This window comes from Macaca thibetana, chromosome 12, assembly GCF_024542745.1.
Source record: "Macaca thibetana thibetana isolate TM-01 chromosome 12, ASM2454274v1, whole genome shotgun sequence".
In the NCBI taxonomy this organism is placed as follows: Eukaryota; Metazoa; Chordata; class Mammalia; order Primates; family Cercopithecidae; genus Macaca; species Macaca thibetana.
The window spans coordinates 99,787,626-99,809,167 of record NC_065589.1 but is presented as its reverse complement, the minus strand read 5'-3'; the positions used below and the strand labels follow the sequence as shown (position 1 = coordinate 99,809,167).

Genomic DNA, 21,542 nt, shown 5'->3' with positions numbered 1-21,542 from the left:
AAAGCAGGATGTAATTATCTGCCTAAATAGAATAGAAACAGTAAAGAAGGCAGAGAAAAGAGAGGGAGGAAAAGGGGAACTTGCTTAGCAAGAACAAAGAGCACAGCACAATACCCTACTCGTTGTAACTAATGTCATGTTGAGAAAATTGTAAGAATAAATGAAGTAATGCTAATGTTTGACGATCCTCTTTCTAAAGCTGTAGTACAACTGCGAATGCAAATGCAGTCTCCTGGTTCTGCTCTTCATTTGCAATATTACCAGCTTAGATTTAAAAATAATGAAATACTGAAAATAATATTGACTTAATATGCAGCGTGATCACCATTCAACCCATACATCAGAGGAGCAATGTTCCTAGGGGTGATTGACACTACGAGCCACAGTCAGGAATGTCTCCAGGCCAGTCGGGATATCTATACAAGATAAGTGGGTAACAGAGGACCTGTAGAGAAGCGGATGTCTATGTGATGCCTTGTCTGAAGGATGTAGAAGCTGTCCACCGAGGGCTGTCTCTTACCATACATACCTGGATCAGTTTGCCACATTTTATGAATTTTCAAGAGAAGACATATAGACATCCTTTTCTGATTTTTTAAAAGTAACAACCCTCATTTTTCAATTGGAAATTGATTCAAAACATTCCAAAACATTGTTCAGGCCCAACAACATATGTCTGTGGGTTGAATTTGGTTGGCAGTCTGCCGATTTTCCACCTCTTCTTGAATTTATAGCTGCTCCTAAAAAAGCAGGAGCAGAGGGTAATGATTAGAGAGAACTGGAGTCCTTCAAATAACTTCTGTATATGCAATAAATCCTAATAAATGTTTAGAGACTGACTAGAGCATTAGATTATTCTGTGAAAAAAAACATCCATTTATGTATAGCTTCTTCATAGCTTCTTCATTTAGGTCCTTGTTGTGTCTGTCTAGCTTGCATGACTGGGCTCATTTTCCTAACTTGAAAGAACAAACTTTCTTCTGCTGCCAACCCTCCCCAAAGCATTTAAAAAAAAATCATTAAAAGATGTCTCTAAAAGTTTAACTTGACTAAGTAATAGCAAATACATTTATCTTTGCATCAACTGTTATTTTTGAATGACATGATGCAGGGTGTGGATCAGAATGTGTGGATGTACTGTTGTAAGGGAGATGAAAGAGAAGTTTGCATACCTTGTGTTGTGATAATAACAGTGGCAACCATTTAAATACACATACATGTGTGCATGCTCTCACACACACACACAAACACACACACAAGAAACCCACCAGTGAGTGCACAAGATGGGGAAATGTAGCTGGGGCTTGGTTGCATAACCCATTTCATCACACGTTTTTTCCTTTAATAGATTAGATTCTCTGTCTCAGACGTGGTTATAACAAACGATATAAGTAAATAAAACAAGATGGAGAGGAAAAATGTTCAATAATTTTTAAATTAAATGGATAATTCTCTCAACCATTTAATACTCTAAATATTTATGCATTTTTTTACATTAATGTGTCCAAGCAAAAATCCCTGTATTTCACTTTGTGAAGCACCTAAATTTAGACAGAAATTTGGCTACAGTAATTTGAATTACAGTAGCACCCAATTAACTGGAACCTATTAGTTATATCACATATGTAACCATCTCCTCCTCTGCCTCTCACCTTGTGGAGAGAGGCCTGGCAACTATACCTGGAGGAAGGAAAAACAAATTAAACTTGTTTAAGTGGAATATCTAGCCCCCCAAATAACTCCTAGATTAAGGTTCTTGAAAAGGCAGTTGAAGCACTTCGAGAGACCAAAGGCATGAAGAGAACCTTCAATTATTCATCCTAGAAAGAAGAGGATACATTTTAAGGTTTACAATGAACATGGTATATTGTATCTCTTATCATCAAAGACAAGGATTGAAAACCTCAGTAAAAATTTTCAATTTAAGTAATGTGAACTGTCAAATATTTTTTCACTATTTTGATCATCTTGGCTTCTTGAAAGGAAGCCTGAGGATATAGTATTTTGTGGAATATTTTTTTTTCTCCACCAAACTTCCTTTGGTCTTTATCAAGGAGAACTACTTTCTTTTTTTCTTTCTTTTTTTTTTTTTCTCCCTCAGACAATTACTTGAACCACCTCAGGGCTAAATCATCCACCTCTGGAAAAAGAAATAGAAAGCCATCAAGAGACTGGAACCAACTGCACAGTAATAAGAGTACATGCTAAGTCATTCTATGCAGAACTTACTGCAGAAAGCAATGGAACTGAAATTGAATGGGCATTCCCATACACTAAATTTTTAACTTTTATTTCAGTTCAGGGATATATGTGAAGGTTTGTTACATAGATAAACTTGTGTCATGGGGGTTTGTTATACAGATTATTTAATCACCCTGTTATTAAGCCTAGTACCCATTAGTTATTTTTCCTTATCATCTCCCTCCTCCCACCCTCCAAACTCCAGTAGGCCCCAGTATGTGTTGTTCTCCTCTGTGTGTCCATGACTTCTCATCATTTAGCTCCCACTTACAAGTGAGAACATACAGTATTTGGCTTTCTGCTCCTGTGTTAGTTTGCTAAGGATAATGGCCTCCAGTTCCATCCATGAACCTGCAAAGGACATGATCTCATTATTGTTATAGCTGTATAGTTAGTATATGTACTACATTTTCTTATCCAGTATATCATTGATTGGCATTTAGGTTAATTCTGTGTCTTTGATTCTGTGACTAGTGCCTCAATGAATACATGCATGCATAAAGGGATGATTTGTATTCCTTTGGGTATATACCCAGTAATGGGATTGCTGGGTTGAATGGTATTTCTGTCTTTAGTTCTTTGAGAAATCGCCATACTGTCTTTTACAATGGTTAAACTAATTTACACTCCCACCAACAGTGTACAAGCATTCCTTTTATGAACTATTTTTTTAAGTGCTGAAATCGATGTTATTTTACTCACATTTACCAAGTTCATAATATACATAAGCAAATAAAAAATAAAAAAGCACTCTTACACTCAAAGTTGTGCATTGACCCAGGTTGCCTAGGATCTCTTTGGGTATTTCTTTTATGCAAAATACTTTATTTTCCAGCAGTATTTATGACTGAATGTTGGTCTGGTTGACAAAGTACCATATTTTAATTAGTCTTAAATAGAATATTTACAGCACCATTTTCATGTACCTATGTGTCTATGTATCTATTTACTTACCCACTTAGCTAACTACTCATTTATCTCTCCCTATTTCCAACTATGGACCATACCCCTCCCCCTCACCAGCATATTCTAAAGTGAACTTTCATTCCCAGGAAAATTAATTAGAGCAGTAATATGAACAAATGAAGATAGCAGCAATGGGCTGTAAAACTAAGGAGACACTATAGTGATGAGTAACCATTTTAGAATAATGCACATATAAAATTTAAAAATAACTTATATAACCCTTTATAAAAATAACTTTTTAAAAAAGGGTGCAGCTGAATCCCTTAGGGATTATGACCAAATATGCAGTTTCTCAGCCTCTTCTTCATTCTCCTTAAATGGGAATATCTGTGGAAGTTTCCATTAAGTCTGCATATTTAATAAGCTCCACACATTGACCATTGAGAATTACTACTTAGCATGTGCACATCCGGAACTGGTTGAGTTATTTCTGACCCTTACTCTCAGGTGAAACATTAACTTAATACAGACAATCTTTAATTCTAGTGGAATGGGGTTTTGTGGATTCAACAATAAATTATAATGAATGATCTCATCTTTTGGTCTGGGCTTGTGATGTACAAATCAAGTGCATTCCCACCTTATTTACACATCCCAGCACTTCAGTGGGTCACCTCTTCCTCACTGGGCATTTGCTTTGTCCTTGACCACAACTTCCTTTGCTGGTAACCTGGTCATTCATTGCCTCACTCTCTTGCTAGGTTTGAGGTTCTACCTTTCTATTGCCAATCTCCTTTGTGGGTAATTGAGCTAGACCTGAACAAATAGCCGGAATTGAGAACTGTGCCACCTAGCAACAAACCTCCTAGTTGATAACAACCCGCAAATCTGAACTTCTCAGTATTCCCCCGCTCAGATTGTCCATGACTGTTTCTACTCACCTGTTGTATAACTCTTCCTATTCAACTTGTATTCCCAGTTGCCAATATTTACCTAGATTGTGACTGCAGATCTATGTAATTGCTTGACACTGTCAGCACCTTTCAAACTGAACCTTTCTTCACCATGTGTGGCTAGGAGAGCTCTCCAGCAACTGATCACTTCAGATGAAAAGCCAGTTCCTGGTCCTTTCAGGAGACATAACAGGTCCTTCCAATTTATATATGTGTAGGGGTATGTGTGTCTGTGTGTGTATGTGTGTATATATAATATATATATAATATATAATATATAATATATATTTTATATATAATATATATAATATATATTTTATATATAATATATATAATATATATTTTATATATAATATATATAACTTTCTTTCCATATAGAATATATGTGTGTGTGTGTGTGTATATATATGTCTCACACCAAACACGAACATTATTTCCAGATGAATCATAGTTCTAAAAATAGATAAAAGTTGAAACAACTCATTTAGAGGAAATCATGGGAATAGTCTTTGTTGCCTTGAATTATGCAAGGGCCTCTTAAGAGGGCAATAAAAAGTACTAATCATAAAAGGAAATAAATAATAAGTTAAGCAATATTAAAATTAAGGACCTCCATTAATGAAAATATGCCACTAAGAGAGGGAAAAAGCAACCCGCAAGTGGGAAAAGATAATTATTGCAACAAATATATTAAAAATATACTTGTGGTTATAATATATAAACAACTTCTATAAATCAGTAAGACAATGGCAAACAACCTGATTTAAAAAACAAGCAAAAGTATTGAATAGGCACTTCACAAAAGAATATTGCATAGCAATCATCTTTACAAATAAAAGTTCGAGTGAAATAAGCCCAGCAAGAAAAAGTAGACTCTTTAGGTTTTCATTGATACAAAGTTCAGAAATAGGCAAAACTCAGAAGACAGAAGAATGATTAGCCTTAGTAGGGTCAGATGGGTAGTGAGTGGAACAGAGCTTTGGGGAGATTCTGGAGTGCTGATAATATTGTGTTTCTTGGCTCAGCTGTAATTACAAGAATGTGTTCAGTTTGTGACAATTCGTTGAACTTTATATGCAAACATAGGCATGCACACACACATATACACACAAGCTATTTAAAATGTATTTTACTCATAAATAATTGAGCAAGAGGGAACTGATTTTTAAATGCATTAAAGGAGATACTCTGAAAACTTTTATTTTAATGATATAGTCATTGTCCTTCACAACAATAGACGATGACATTAGTGTCCCATCATTAGACATGCCCTTTTGGCACTGAAATTCAATCTAATAAATTCAGAGTTTGGAGAGGGGCATTAGGGAAAGATGAATAGATACAACAGCAAATTCGCTAAATAAAACAAATGTCAGCCATATTTGACTGCTGTCAATTACTGATTACTGTTAATTACTGTCGAGTACTAATTATGCATTGTGCAACTTCCACGTATTTGAACCCTGGGCAGGCCAAGATAGAGATAGCCTGGCGTAACTGCAACCAATGGGTGATTAGATTTAATCTGTCTGGTAAAAAGACTTTGAAACTGAGTCAAGCAATTTAAGAAAGAAGCACTATGGAACAAGAAATCCCAGGAAACTGAGACAATCACAGGTTAAAATTTACTTTTTGCCCTTGATACTCTCCCAACAAAGATTAGAGAAGTAGCCTGTCCCAGCGAGGATCTAGGACTCCGTTTGTTTCCCCAGTGTTTTCTAACGCTGTGGCTGCTGAGCAACTTGTTCTAGAGCTGATGTTTTCTCTTTAAGTGACATTTCATCATCAGTGCCCTAAGATAGTCACCCTGTTTTCCCTTAATTGATACTTGTACGCAAGAGGCGGAAAATCGCTCAGCATTTCTTGCTAGATTAGGTCAAAACTGACAGAGGAAACAGAGAGAAGATTGCATTACTTATGCCCCTTATGGCTCTCATCTGTATCTAAGAAGATTGCCATTTTATAAAATTTCTTATGCTCCCTAAATGTAATTACAATGGCGCAGGCATTTTCTTCCTATTTGCGTTTCAATTTTTTTTACTACCTGCCTGATCATCAGAGAGAAACTCGGAAGCAGTTCCACTAATCTTAACTTTATTTTCCTTATATCTCTTTAATTAGACGCAATCGCACCCTAGAAACCTTTTCTTTCAATGCTTTGTTTAGTGATTCCTGTTAAGTCTTTACCTTTCTTTTCATTTGATCGGTGACCAGAAGCATTGAACTTGTACCTAGATGTTCAAAGTGAGGTACCTAAAATTCTGGAATATTTTTTCCAGGTCACAGGGTGCTCTTTTCGTAAGATTAATGTTTTCAAATAGATACTGTAATATTTATTCTGATTTAAAGTTAATTAAGAAGCATCCCACGAGCATGTTATGTATTTATTTTGCAGCCTCAGGGGTCAAGGATTCTTACTTGTGGATTTCTTTTCATCAAGTATCTTAGAAAGGGGTTATACCTTAAACAAAATCATCAAATTTCCCCAGGATCTATAAGACAAAATCCCAATTCTTTAATAAAAATAGACAGGTTCTCCTAATGCAGCCTTAATCAACCATAGCTTTCCCACTTAGCCACCAACACTGTATCATCTTGTGTGGATGTTCACTTCTGTTTTCCTTAAATCTTGTGATCTCAACCTGCACTGCTCTTGACATCCCCTCTCTGCCTTTCAGAGTCCTGTTTGTCATACAGCATCCAGGCCTAACATCACCTCCACCCTAAAATCGTCTCCAGTCCCATTCTCCATTGCACTCGGATCAGACTTCATGATAGGCAAGCATGCTTGTGCTGAACTCTACTACAGGGTGCTTAATAACTTTGTAGAACCCGTGGGATGTGGCAAAGTCTATGTCTCAGAGTAGAGGCTCAATAAATATTTGAAGTGTAAAACCAGCTGCTTTGTTCCCAACAGGATGGAGTTTGAAAGGCTAAGAGCTAAGAAAGATCAAGGTTGCCTATCACACACTTATTCTACTTTCAAAATACATTTTACTTGACATTTTCACCATTTAAGATGGCCATGTGCAGTGATAATAACTGTATTACAATTTATCATGCAGCAGACTTGTCAGACTTTGTCAGCGAATGCAGCAAATACTCCAGATTCCCTGCTCTAAGTTAAATAAATGCAAAATCTTATTATCACATTTCCTATATATAACACCTGCCCAGTCAAAGACAATGTTACCCAATGGGGTGGCTATGGTCACATTCCTTTACTGTGATCTTCCTTTCTCATTATATTCGACATTTTTGAAACTGAGTTTTATTGCACTCTCTCAGCTTACAGAAGTGGTCGGGGAAATTAGACTTAATAGAGATGTAGAAGCCACAGGGAGAAAACAAAAGGAAAGTGAACTGGAAGGAAACTGAAATTAAAACGTTATTTTGGTAAATGGCTGCTGTGGTGGAGACAACAAACAATTGCAATGAGAGTTAATTACTGACCTGTCAGGAAAGTGTGACGCGAAGGTTGTGGCACACATTACTGGAGCTACCACGACCACAAGTCATTTCCACAGGGGAACAGACTTGTTCTATCACAGATCAACATAAGATCTTTCTAGGGGATAGAAATGAATTTCTCGGAGAAATGCTATTTGTCTGTGGAGTTGCCATGAGCTCTTAGCAGACCCAGAGAAACGGCTCCTCTCATACATGCAGAGAAGGGAATGGGGTCATGTCACCACAGAAAGTTTGTGCATGTTTAGGCAGAGGGGACCTTGGCTCCTTGTGGTGGATGTGCTAAATATACAGCTCCCTTGCCACAGAGTGAAAACCCAGGCTGACACTCGTGAAATAGGAATTCCCTGAGTGTATGACCATTGCTTGCCTCTGAGATTTTACTCACAGAACTCAATGATGACGTGTGTCTTGCAGAAGCATCGTTCTTTTTAGGGAAAAATATCAAGTACCTAACAAAATCTGAAACTCAAGAAAGGCTATTCTCAAAGCAAAAATCCCTGCAAATTCTAAGATTGTGATAAATTTGGTCATTTTTTAACAAGAAGAAGACATAGGGCTATTGAGAAATAGAAATATGGTATTTTTCACACTAAAAAATTATATGAATCTCCAAGCATACTTTAATACTGTCCTCAGAAGGCATAAGAAACATTGTTTCTTTCTGCCTCTAACTTATAATAAAGTATCTATAGTTTATTTACTCTAACAAATATTAGCAAGGGTGAGTCACACATTTTTAAAGTAACAAACTTGGTCAAAGACATTTTCTTATTGACAATGCTTTGCCAGGCTACATACACTGGTATATACTAGGTTCCATATTTGTTTTACATTTATACATTCAACAAACATTTAAGTCTTTATTATTTTGTCAGGAAGCACAGGAACATTTACAAAAGATTAAATAGAAAGACTTGCATGATATATACCCAATGTGGCTATGCTATGATCATTTTATCTGCCAGATTTTCTTTACATTTCTTGTTACCTTTTCTTTCCATACACAATGTCCACTTGATTGGGGGGTCTATGGCAAAATCAAGGATGCTGGGTAGTGTGGGCCCTTAGTGCCGTCCTAGAGTTGTTCTGAACAAGATGTGGCACCTTGGGGATGATGTTCAGTATACCCAAGGCTACATTTTCTCTGTTCAGCAGCATAAAGATTATGTCATAGTGCCTATCCAGTTTTTCCCAGCTCAAAAATTTCTTAATATATTTTTACTTTTAATGCTGTTGATGTGAAAGAGATGTCAAAAATACACATTCTAACTCAAAAGGGCAGGCTGCTGAGCCTTAGTGTAGTTAACAGAATGCAACAAATAATTGGGAGAGCAGCTATAAAATTTCTGATTAGATGAAATATCATGTTCACTCTTATTTGCAGTATGAGTAGGGAAATCAAGCCCAGAAGCCCAGGACACCATCGAACCACGCAGGTTGAGCAGAGCCAAAGTTCATGTTGCTCTTATGAAGTGCATTCTCATTACTGCTTCCTGTTTTTAAGCAGGATTGAAAGGAGAACTAGTGCAATATCACAAGGTATTCTTGCTCTTCTGTTAGTACATGTAAAATCAGGAAGTCTAGAGAAATAGTGAAGCCAGTCTTAAGTGATTTACATTTCAATTTCCAACTCAGGGATATTTATTTGGAGAGTTTAGTAAAATCAATGGATATCTCAAACACTTGCAAAATGAGCCAGTTCTTCAATATTTTCACTAGTTATTCACCAGTGCTCTGTATGCCTCCTGTAAGAACATAAACACACAAGGCATCAATGTTTTCTCTAACAAAACTTAATAGTAACAATAATGATGATGACATGAGTGGGTGACATGTTCTAGGAAGAACAAGGGGAATACTGAAGAGGCACATAGATCAAGCAAAACCTAAACTTCATATGACTTGAAGTTAATAAGCCTGATGTTACTAAATTACATAGGAATAAGCATAAGCAAATATTATTGATTTTACAATCTACTAAATCTAGAAAATTGAGGGTCAGTGAGGATTGAAAACATGGGTGGAACAACAGAATATAATTTAACATTCCTGTGAATATTTTTGGAATAATAATGCAGAAAGAGTCACAAAACTGGAGTTCTACATTCTCTTTCAGAGAACACCCTGCAATTAATACAGATATTCCTGGAAGGACAACCACTCCTAGGTTCTGGAAGCCAAGTCAATATGCACTCTGAGGTGTGAGGGTTTCTTTTGAGTCGATGTTTAGCAGGCTTTGCAATGGAGTTTCTTCCCTAGAACCTTATTTCATAAAGGCTAAAAAATAAGACCACCATGGCAGGGACATTGCGTCATACAGCTCTAGGAGGCACCATTTTCTAGAATGCAATGTTAATGTCCCATCCCCAGTCACAAATCGTACTGCCTCTAAATTTATGTAAGGGCATAGATAGAGTGGACTGATCAATGCTCTTCTACTCTAAGATAGTTCTTTCATGTAGCCAGAAGAGTTTCCAGTTTGAGATTCAGTTAAATCCTTCCTTGAGAGTTAAGGGAAGGTCTGACTGATATAATATTGTGTTAGCTAGTCTAATTATCCCCCTCCCATATACATCTAAGTGATTCATAGGTAGAGAAGAATGGATGATGGAAATTTTTATAAATTTTGACTCTGTATTTAGATTAAGCCTAAGTGAATGCTGCAGTGGGTGCTCTGGCAGCTGAAATATGAAAAGGATTATAGGGTGTCTACTAGAGAAAAAACTGTTAGGATGTAGGCAGGGGGAAACTGGGGAGTTGAAAGGGAGTAAAGAAAGGGGTCTATGTGGGACCCCAAAACAACTTGCAAAATATGGCCTAGAAAGAGCTCTGTCTGCTTGGAATGAGAGGCTCCTAATGGGATGAATGAAAGGAAATCATCTCTGAACCCACAAGTACAGCAGTCACAGGTCCCGCAGCCACTGACACAGCTGTTGTTATCATCCTGTTAGATTTCCATCCTCAACCGTCCTCCTTCTGTCCTGCAGCAGGGCTCTGCTTCCCTCTTAATTGATCTCCATTGTCAATTCATCCACAAAAAACACTGTGTGTTATGTAAGTCCAGGACAACACATATTCTCTTCCTCAGAGTGTCTAGAATACCAGCCTCTCTGGTACTGGTTGGATTAGAAGGGATGGGACTCTCAGTCAATCATTCAGCCAGATGAAAGATAAGCAAGATGATCAGATATCCCCACAGAGAGGTCAAATGCCATGTTCTCTATGAAATCCATTGTTTCTTTCTTTCTTTGAACCTCCCTGGTACTTTATATTCCCTTCATGACATATTTCAATACCTACCTTATAATATCCCAGGTATCTGCACACCTTTGCATTGCTGAATCCTTTGCCAGAAATGTCCAACCTGAACTGACTTAGCTCTGGTGTGATCTGATCTTCTCTTGCAGACTTCCTCTCTCCCCACCTCCCACTTCCAGCTGAGTTTAATGCCATTGCTCCTCTCCCCACTTGGGCACGGCCCTATTCTCAGTTAATTACTGATTGTTTCTCTATTGCCCTCACCAAACTCTGAGGCACTTGGTAAACAAAGATTATCTCGGGTCTCTAAAATGGTGCCTGCCACTTAGGAGAATCTCAATAAGGGTTGAAGGGGTATATATATATGTCTTCTGTTGATAGAAATCTTTAAGATGAGGTTTTGTGTCATTTTTCTTTGTCTCCCCAGAGCAACATAGTGGTCTGCAAAATTAGAAATACCCAAAGATTTAACAATAGAAGAAGAATTATGAAGTAGCATCAAATCAATGACCTTGTAGAACAAAGTACGTGGGAAGCAGAATAAAGAGAACAAACTGAGTGGAGAGGGTGTCAACAAAATGTAACGGCAGGGTCAGATGGAAAAGGAAGTGAGGGCTGGAGAGGAGACAGTGAGCAAATTAAGAGAAATAACATTAACATTGTGGTAGGGAGAGAGATCAGCCTGATGGAAAGATCTGAGAAAGGAAAATCTTGAAAATATTTTCCGCAGCCTGTCCCCAAGAAAACAGAGGTGGGGAAGCCAGATAAAAGGCTTTGTAAGGAATCCAGCCTTTTGACAGTAGCACATCACGAAGCAATTTATGGTTTGATTGTGTAATCAATATAGGAATGCAAATTTTGATTTGACACTGAAATTTGTGCAGCTTCTGAGGAAGCAACATGTCCTATAAATGGTGCAGAGTTGGGCTATGCAAACACTGTGGCTAGATGCTCTTGGCCAGAAGAGAGTGGCTTCAGCCTGAGTGATTTCATCCACCAATATTACAAACACACTGTCCTTAGAGTTTGAATCTGTTGAATAGTGTGGGAAATCAACACTTGAATGCACTCAAAGGAGAAACTATTTTTCTAGAAAATATATGATTTTCTTCTTAATACGTACTTCAAATTTTTATTTCATACTTATTGAAAAAACTCTTGCATTCTCAATTAGATACTTTTGAATAATACATTACTCATGTAAGCACATAGAAAGGAAAATAAGAGCAAAATAAATTGACTAAGCAATTACTAAAACAACTTTTCTATAAACATCTTCGTGAGTTATAACTGAAGAATCACAAAGTGCAATTGTTTAATGTACACAATTTGTTCATTTTTAATATGTGTAAATGCCTATGAAATCATTACCACAATCAAGGTAACAAACATATCCATCATCGCCAAAAGTTTGTTCATATCTAATGTGATCCATACTTGCCTCTATCCTTTCCCTAAGGAATTACTGATCAGCTTTCTGTTAGCATACCTTAGTTTGCATTTTTGAGAATATTATATAAATGAAATATAACAATAAATCTTCTTCTTCTTCTTCTTCTTCTTCTTCTTCTTCTTCTTCTTCTTCTTCTTCTTCCTCTTCTTCCTCTTCTTCGTCTTCCTCCTCCTCCTCCTGTTCCTCTTCCTCTTCTTTTTTTTGTCTTCTTTCACTCAGCAGAATAAATTTGCAATTCATCCATGTGGTTTTATGCATCAATAGTCTGTTCCTTTTTATTGTTTATTGTTTTCATTGGGTAAACCAAAATGTGTCTACGTATTCACCTGTTGATGGACATATGGGTCTTCTTTTGGGAATAAAATAACTGCTCCTTCACCTCTTTCTGCCTGCCTGTTTTACTGGAAACATTGTGAGTCTCTCTGATCCTCATCTTTTTCTATATAAAAATATGGGTTTAATGGCTATTTTATAGGAGTTTTTTGAGAATCAACCATTGAGCACATTGCTTAGCACACAGTAGATACTAAGTATTAGCTTCTTTTCTAAGTTGTAGTTTAATTACCTTACTGGGATTTATTGTAAACTAACAATTTTCCTCCTATCAAAATGTTTCCTTTTCTATTCATCTTAGTGTCTGCCTGCTTGGCCATTAGAACGAATGATTCTAGCCTCATTGTCCAACAAACATTGGGGTAGCTATACACTTGCCTCCTTAAAACATGATTCTTCTTTTGGATTATATTCGTTCCCATAACTGACTAATCACAGTTTCGTTCACTGTATACAGTGCTCGGTGCCCCCTATAGGATGTCTATTAGGTTAGACTTGGAGACAAGAATCAATCAGGAAGAGGGCTGTTTCCAGAATGAGAAAATGTGTTTGTATTGTAACCATTCTGTTTGTAATGAGATGCTGTGTTCACTTGAGGAACTTTTGGGGAGGGGTACTTGGAGAGGATTATGGATGAGGGGCTCAGCTAAAGCTCTACCAGTCCACCCTCTGGTGCTGCCACAGTTTAGTTCTCTTTGTTTTCTTCCTCCAAATTCTATTTTTTCTCATTGCTGCTCCTTTAAAGTGTGCCCATACTAAATTTTCTTGCCTAAATCAGACTCCTTCTATTAAAATAAATGGTGCTGATTTTTTCTTCATATTCTTTATAAATATGATGTCCAACTAAGCTAGCAAATCTAGTTCAGTTGGCAGATGGCAGTGGATGAAGGAATTTTAATTTCCCCCTGTGGGTATTGTGAGTGGAAGTAGGGGCTCTGGGGTCTGTTTTGCTCTGACATCAATTTTTCTTACTTAAATTTGACTTTATTCATAGAGATTTTTGTTCACCAAGAAAGGGTGCTGATGGTAGCATGTAGGGGTAAAGTGGGTAATAGACCAATGAAGTTGTGCATAAAAAAGCACATATCCTCAAGATGATTGGTTGGCAACATCATTTCTATATAAGGAAAACTGTATCTCATTGCTGTTAGGAGTTTCTTAATGGAATTAAGAATCACAGTCTATCATTGTGCTACCTATAAACTTCTGAAATCCTACGTTATGTATAGTGCTATCCACATATAAAGGTCCCAACTGACAAAATAACTTACAAAGGAACTACTTTTTTCTTCACCACTGAGAGAAGTGAAGACTCTTGTTTATCAACTTTTAATATCGTAATGATTAACAGGGACACTCCATCAAGAGTTTTTCATGGAAAAGCGTATGTTTAGAATAACATAATGTATTTTATATTTTCTCAGGATAGCACTATAATATGCAGAAATCTACAAATTCTGATACTTCTTTGGAAACACTGAATTCTACTCGCCAAGGCACAGGAGCTGTGCAAATGAGAATCAAAAATGCCAACAGCCACCATGACAGGCTCAGCCAAAGTAAATCCATGATCCTCACTGATGTTGGGAAGGTCACTGAACCCGTAAGTCAAATACTCCAAATATCCCAAGTTCGTTGTCATGAAGAATTTTGTAAAGAAAAAAAAAAAAAAGGCTAATTAGTCTTGTTTTATTTGTTTTCCAAATGTGCATGAGACAACTGTTTTTGTAATGCATTTTATCTTGTGTATTTATAGTCATAATAATATCCCCAGTTACAAGAGAAGAGCTGGGCTTAATCCAGAGTGATAAAGTGGATTTGGAGCTAGACTGAAGAGCACCTTTGACTCATTTTAAGGGCCTCTACTATCATGCTTCAGTGTCATAAAAATAATGAGGTTATGCTAGCATGTGGTGTTTGTACTTCCAAATACAGTACATCACTTTGAAAAGCCAGAGGCTAAAATTAGCTAAGAATGAATTGAGGAAAAAAAAATCTTTAAAAAAAATGTGAAAATCTCTTCCTTAAAATCTCCCAATAATATATGATACTGGAAATTATGGTTTGATTTGGAGTGGGCTTAAAGGATTGAAATGCTGTGGCTATTTAAGGTTTGGAGAGGAAGCCATTTTGTCTCGATAATGTGTCATTAGGAAGATTTGAAATAAAATAGTTAGAGATGAACTCTACTGCCAATTGTGTCGCTGGCCCTGCACGCATCCTGAGCCACTAAACCCACTGATTGCGATGAGTCTCCTCTGGTTAATTTTCTTCCATAATGGTGGTAACTTGCAGCTGAGGCCATAGGATGTTACAAAATTATTTATGCAATGTTAGCCACTCTTTTGGACCCCAGATCTATTTTGTTTCTCACAGTGAGAGCAAGAACAGGGAGAAATAGGTTAGCTGGGGACAGGCTGAGTTCCAGTCACTCTGCAGAAACATGTGAGCTATTAATTGAGTGTTCTGTTAATATCATAGGGGCCTATGAAATATTCAGCTTCCTAACTGAGTTATTAAATGAGATAAACTTGCTGAATAGCATGTTACCAATTGCATTTATTCCCCATTTTTCACTCAAAAAATTAACCCACAGCAATCTCAGGAGCTTGAGAAATATGTGATTTTAATCATTCTTTCCTCAGGTGTTGTAGACAAATTTAGCATGAGGAAGCCAGTGATTATATCTGGGGAGTGAGAACTACATCCTTAGATAAAGTAACTAATGAGATATGCATTTTCCTTTATTTACTTTCTCATTTAAAAGTATTGTCTCCTGGGAGGTACAACACGGCCAGCCTGACTTTGCTTTTAAACCAGCTAAAATGTTCATCAACTATGAACTTGAGACAGTGGTTAGAGTAAATTATTGGAATCTCTATAATGTATTATCGGTAAGAACTGTACCTTTGAAAAAGTTTAAAAGTTAAGTATATTTAATGATGCCTAACATATTTTATTGGCTGTGTTTAACAAAAGGCACTATGCCGCAGTTGTTTTTGACAAGCATGAAAACATCACAGCATGAGACTGCAAAAGGAATTATGGAGAGAAATTACAAGTGATCCATCTCTCAATGAATTATCCACCTCAATAGCCCGCAGAACTCAGCTACCAATTAACACCTACTTTATTACATGTTGGGATGTACTTAATAACTTTCATGTGTTTATGCACTATTACCTTGACTGATGCCTCTTGTACAATTAGGCATAATTGGCATATCAATATGCAAAAGTTAAAAGGATTAACCCTCTTAAAACTAATGAGCATTTCTGTATCCAGCTGCTAAATGAGACAAAATTAGCATTTTTCACTTTTGGGCAGGATTTTATCATGCAGTTTCTCATTGTTGATATTACCTTGTTACATAACTTTAGTTTGGGGGGTTGTATGCTGGACTGCTAGAGAATAAGAGTTTTCCAAAGTTAAATTAGCTATAATTATCCCAGCTTTTGTTTCCGCATTCTTAGCCTGGGCAATATGTATTCCTCGATAAGGAACAAAAATAAAAGTTACTTTTGGTTATGTGTGCTCAGTGCATAATTATATAAAAGGGGTATTTTAGTGAGGATGTGTCATTTCACCGAGAAAACTTGGCTCAGAGATACTGTATTGAAAGCTTGCCATGGCACTAATTTTCTTTCTGTCTCAGTTCTTTTCATCTCTTTTTTCCATGCACAATTTTCTGACTAGATACTGACAGAATGTAAAGTATTTTGGCATATTTATTCAAACAAGCCTGTTAAAGTTATCTGCTCAAGCTAAACTAAGAACTTGATTTTTCAGAAGTTGGGTGGTGGGGTGAGGTCAAGGGGGAGATTTTGAATTTAGAGGTGGGAAGTGATGGGTACTAAAAATGTGTGCACATATTCACATGCAGTAGGATTTGCTGTAACAGAAGCGCATGCATGTAGTCTCTACAGAGAAAAATCAAAAGTATTTAGAGATCATACATATGTCATGCATCCTACTTAATATATATGGCATATGCATACTACTTGTTCACTAGTATAACAATTATGCAAATCTAATATGACTTACTGGACTATATAGTAACACAAGGATCTGATATTACATTCATCATGACTTAATTCATTACAAAAATGATAAAAATATTCTACGGTCAAATCAATTCTGTAATTTTCTCATAAATTCATAATTTCCTCTCATAAATTTTGTTCAATTAAAATGTTTTTAATATGACTCTTAACTTAGAACATAATACAAAATTCTACTGTAAATGTCGTAAAAGCTTTGATTCTTTGTATCTTAATTGAGGAGTACTATGAAATGCCAATATAAACATTTATCCAACCCTAAGCTATGCAAACATAGGTTAATTTACTTGCTAAATTAGAAATTTTGATAACCTAAATGTTACAGGAAAGCATCTCAGTAAAACAGATATGAATCCTCCATTAGTATTTTATTGGTGATGTGCATCATTTTCTTTAGACATCAAATAATCATTCTAAAATTTGGTTAATAAAATCAATGCCTTTTCAAAATTCAAAGAGGTTACTTTTTGACCTGGGAAATGTTGGAGAGGTGGGCAGTTTCGAGAGGGGGAAGTGGTTTGCAAGAAAATCGCCCATCTGTAAGAGAGATCCGGAGACCTCCCTTTGGTGGGGAAAGCACAGTGTTTGGTCTCAGCGATTTGTTGTCCCGTCCTGAGCAACGGAGTGAGACCTCGTAAAGGTAGACAGCTTATTTACCAGAATGTGCTAAACAGAAAATCAGACAGCTGAGGACCGGTAGATGGGGGCAAGTGAACTGTGCCTGTTTAAGGACCAAAAAGACGAATGTGCAATTCAGCAAATAGTGATTGCAAAAGGTTTAATGTGGCTTTGATGTTATTTATAAGAGAGATGCTCCTGCCTAATACACAGTTTAGAATAGATATTAACGAGGAGTTTAAATAGCCCGAATCAGGAAACTGCAGACATACGATTTGCAGGCGAGAGTAGTTTCGGCATTTAATGCTCGTGTCTTAAGCAACAACGTGTATGAATATTCACCGTTTCCATCTTGTAAACCCCACAGAAGGGCATTACTTCATTCATGGCCATCATGAACAGGAAAATATTTTTTTTTTTAATTGGTGTTCAGATAAAGACTTAGGTGGAGCCATTTTTAAACATGAACATACAAGATTCCTTTTACTTCCATTAACAGACTGTTTGTTCACTTTTAAAATATATTATCAGAAGAAAAGAGGAAACAATTTTCTTTTGTTTCTTACTTCTGTGATTATCGGATACTTGCCAAAGTTGTGGCTAGCCAAAAAGGCAGACATAAAAATTGCTACTAAAAATATAAACCTTCTGTTTAGTAGAGTTTTTAAGAAATATTATGAGATTGTAGGGCTTGTCCATGTTTACTTCAAATCAAGCTTATAGTTAGGTTTGAGGCTTTGTTTGTATAAATTGTCCTGAAGTGGATCCTGATATTTAATTAAAATGACACTAAATCACATTGAATTGATAAGACTTGGCATCTCAAACAAAGGTAATTGCCCGTATTGGTTTTGTGCAAAAATAGCGCTGCTTGGAAAATGTGCAGCCAACACAGACTGTCAACTCCATTTATAGATCAATATGTGAAAACCATTGATCAGGCAGGCATGTGTAACAGTAACACTTTGCATTTATTTGTTGTTTTTATACCACATTAAGGCTTACAGGATTATAGGATTCCTAAATATTTTGACTTCCTCATAAATATATGATCTGTTGCATGTTAATTAAATGAGAGTCTGCAGCCATTTCTAAAATTGTTTTTAGTTTGATGATTTCCTTTTATTGCTGTGGATCGTATGATCTGAAAATGGATTAGTTTCCTTCTGCATAAAGATTATTAAAGCTTATTTTAATGTGTCCTATTTAGTGTAAGATTTGTCTGTATTTTTGCTTTGAAAAACATAGATACAGACAATTATGTTCTCGTAGCGAGTGGCTGATCTTTTTTTATTAACTAGACATTCTCAGCGCTCAGGGTAGAATTATTTCCTGACATACTTTGCACACCCTGTAGATAACGGGTCGTCTTGATTTCCCTGATAGAATTTGTTTTCTTTCTTTTCCTTTTGTCTAGCTCTGTCGTACAGGCATCTGACCAAACATTATGTAGAAAATAAACTGATCATCTCAATTAAATTCTAGACACACACAAATATAATTTAAATTCTATTTTTCTGATTCAAGAACAAGCCTTATGAACCGTTCTTATACACTGCATTCTTCAGTTAAATCTTTCTTATCTCATCAATGTAAGGACAGTGTTTTGTTCCTAATCTTTATTGGACTATTGTGGATGACATTTGTAAGCCATTTTGGTTTATAAGGAAAAGCTGGAGGACAGTGGAGTGAGACTCTCCAAAGATCCAAGCCTCTGATATGACTACACAATAATGTGTCTTCCACTGCAATTTTCTTTACCACTGAGATGGCAGTTTTGTTGAGATTTTTAAATATTTTCTATATATATATTAGGAGTACTGCTTTCAAGACAGTGCTTTTTATACAATATTAAAATAATGAAAGAAACAAGATTTTAGAAAGAGCAACAAACAAATAAGCATGAAATTCAAAGGTTTTCTAAGGTATTTTGCAGACTTGCTGTAGAACAGATGAAAAAGTTTGCCAGCTAGAATTTTGACTTTTACACAATACGCCGCGGGGGGAAGAAGATTCAAAAACTACTGGAGATTTCTTTCCTTGTCCTTGCCACCCTTGGCCATCTCATGCTGTGAAAATCTTTAACTCTATTTACCAAGCACAAATTGGACTTGCCAAAAGGTTCAGAAAGTTTATGACGACAGTGAAGAGTCCATACTTCAAAGAAAGAGCTAGGGCTCTCACATCCACATATGTGGCTGTGCCATTTCCATCTTAACCTGAGCATAGCTAAATTTGTTTATAATCTCCTACTGATTGAACATGGTGCTGAATGTACATGAGATACATTTTTTTAAAAGTTAGTCCTCTGATTACTAATTTGAATCCAAAACTCTAACCTTGTTAGCATCTGGACTTATTTCCATAATAACAACCCCTTCAGAACCTACAAAGTAATGAATAATTGACAACAAATGAAATGTTTTGATAGTTGTCGGCACAAAGCATGTTTAATGTTTTGTGTTGCTTCCTAGCTAATTATGTAGATGACACATTTGTCAGACCTTGACTGCCATTAGAAACGTGTTTCCAGAGGGGAGAAAAACAGGCTATTCATAGAGTAATTAACTAGAATGCTCAATGACCTGTGAGAGATTCAAATCGCTGCCAGTTCAGACATTGTTTTGTTACAGAGCAGAGGGGTAATTAAAATTCCAAATTACAGTCCTATGATGGAGCATTTGTTTGTTGACAGTATACTCTTACTCTAGTTTGTTAATTTTTTTTTAAATTGCTTCTAATCCATTTTATAGCTTTAGGAGTTCCGTCTTTGAATTTACTGACAACTAATATTATGGTAAATTGTACTTCAGTCGAGTACTGCGTGCCTCACAATTTCAAGGGACCACAAGGTGGGTGGGATAAAATAGCTGCTTCTCAAGACTGACAGATCAGGTGCTGTCAGCAAGAATGCCTCTAACATGGAACATCTTGTCAAATACTGCTTCCAATTCCGTATGAGGAGGAAATGAACTAGTGGAAAATACAAAGGTAAAGAGGAAAGCAGCAATGAACAACTAGAACGGAGCAAGAAAGCTGCTCTTCCAATAAGAAATGATTGATTAAGTGTTCTGTTACCGAGGAGGAGAGAAGAGTGAGAGCTGAGGATGATTTGGGAAATGGTGTTGAGATTGTGGTGCTGAGTTCAAGGCAGAAGATGCGGCCTTCTGTAGGAGGGCTCACCCAGATCACCCAAAGGGTGGCATGTTTCACAGTAACACCTTTCATCTCAGGTCAATAACAAACCATGGAATGACAGGTATCATTCATGAGCTGTTTCAAGGAAATACTGGGATAGTTTACAAATCTAGAGGGCTAAATTAGTCTAAAAAATTCAGTTCCAGTGGAACATGTATTTAGGTTGCTGAAAGTGAGAATATAGTTTTATTAAAAAGATCTGACAGAAGTCACACGGTGTTTGATGCAGGCGAACTGACAGAGGCATCCAGTGAGCGCTGATTATCCCGAAGTCACTGTCAGCTAGGATTGATTTTCACTTTCTCCATTTATGTAACGGTTCCTGTAATACAGCTGACCCCGAATCACGTTACCTTGTCATTTCTCTGCATGGATCAAGAAGAGATGAGCTGAAAATAGCTAGACACTGACCTTGAACTTACCAGAAAAGTGAGAAGTGACAGTGGGGTTTTTCTGTAGTTCATGTACAAAGACGAAGGCACACTGTTCCTCTGTCAAGTTCACTGCAGCAGCACAAGGGGGCAGAGCGGTACTAGAGATTACAGGTAACACAGCTTCTGCAACAGCATGGGAAGACTCTGAAATACAGAGTTAGAGCCAGAGGTCTCATTTTTACATCTTAGTGTAGACATAAAGGAGAATTACTGATGAATCAAAATCTCGGGTCCCGTGATGTTCATAATCAGTAATCTAAAAGTGTACATTCTAATTAAAAAAGGTTACCTAATACACTGCATGCCAGCAACTATGCTTTTCCACTAAATTATTTGCAGCATCTCTTATTTAATTCGTATATTACTCTCACTCTTAAAATAACTTTGGAACCATAGTTAATATTATTAAGAGAGTTTTAATTTATGGCATACTCCCAAGGTGATATGTGTCACTTTACATACAATTGTTCAGCAGGTGGGAACATTCTTTACATGTTTACCAGGTATTAACACCCAAAAGTTAAAACTGGAGAATGTTTAATGGCAGTGTGCTCTCACAAACAGGTAAAAGGCAAGCTAGAAAATGGTGTTTGCTGTTTGATTTACATTTATTTAT

The 21,542-nt window shown here is 36.6% G+C and overlaps 1 protein-coding gene across 2 annotated transcripts in view; it reads left to right on the top strand.

The window, feature by feature from the left end:
* ARHGAP15 (Rho GTPase activating protein 15) overlaps positions 1-21,542 on the top strand; it is a 629,043-nt gene that overhangs the window by 12,299 nt on the left and 595,202 nt on the right. For both annotated transcript variants that reach the window (XM_050751741.1, XM_050751742.1), the window contains exon 2: positions 14,040-14,218. In XM_050751741.1, the coding sequence (XP_050607698.1) occupies positions 14,054-14,218 (165 nt within the window). In that variant the 5' untranslated portion in view covers positions 14,040-14,053. The remainder of the gene's footprint in view (positions 1-14,039; positions 14,219-21,542) is intronic.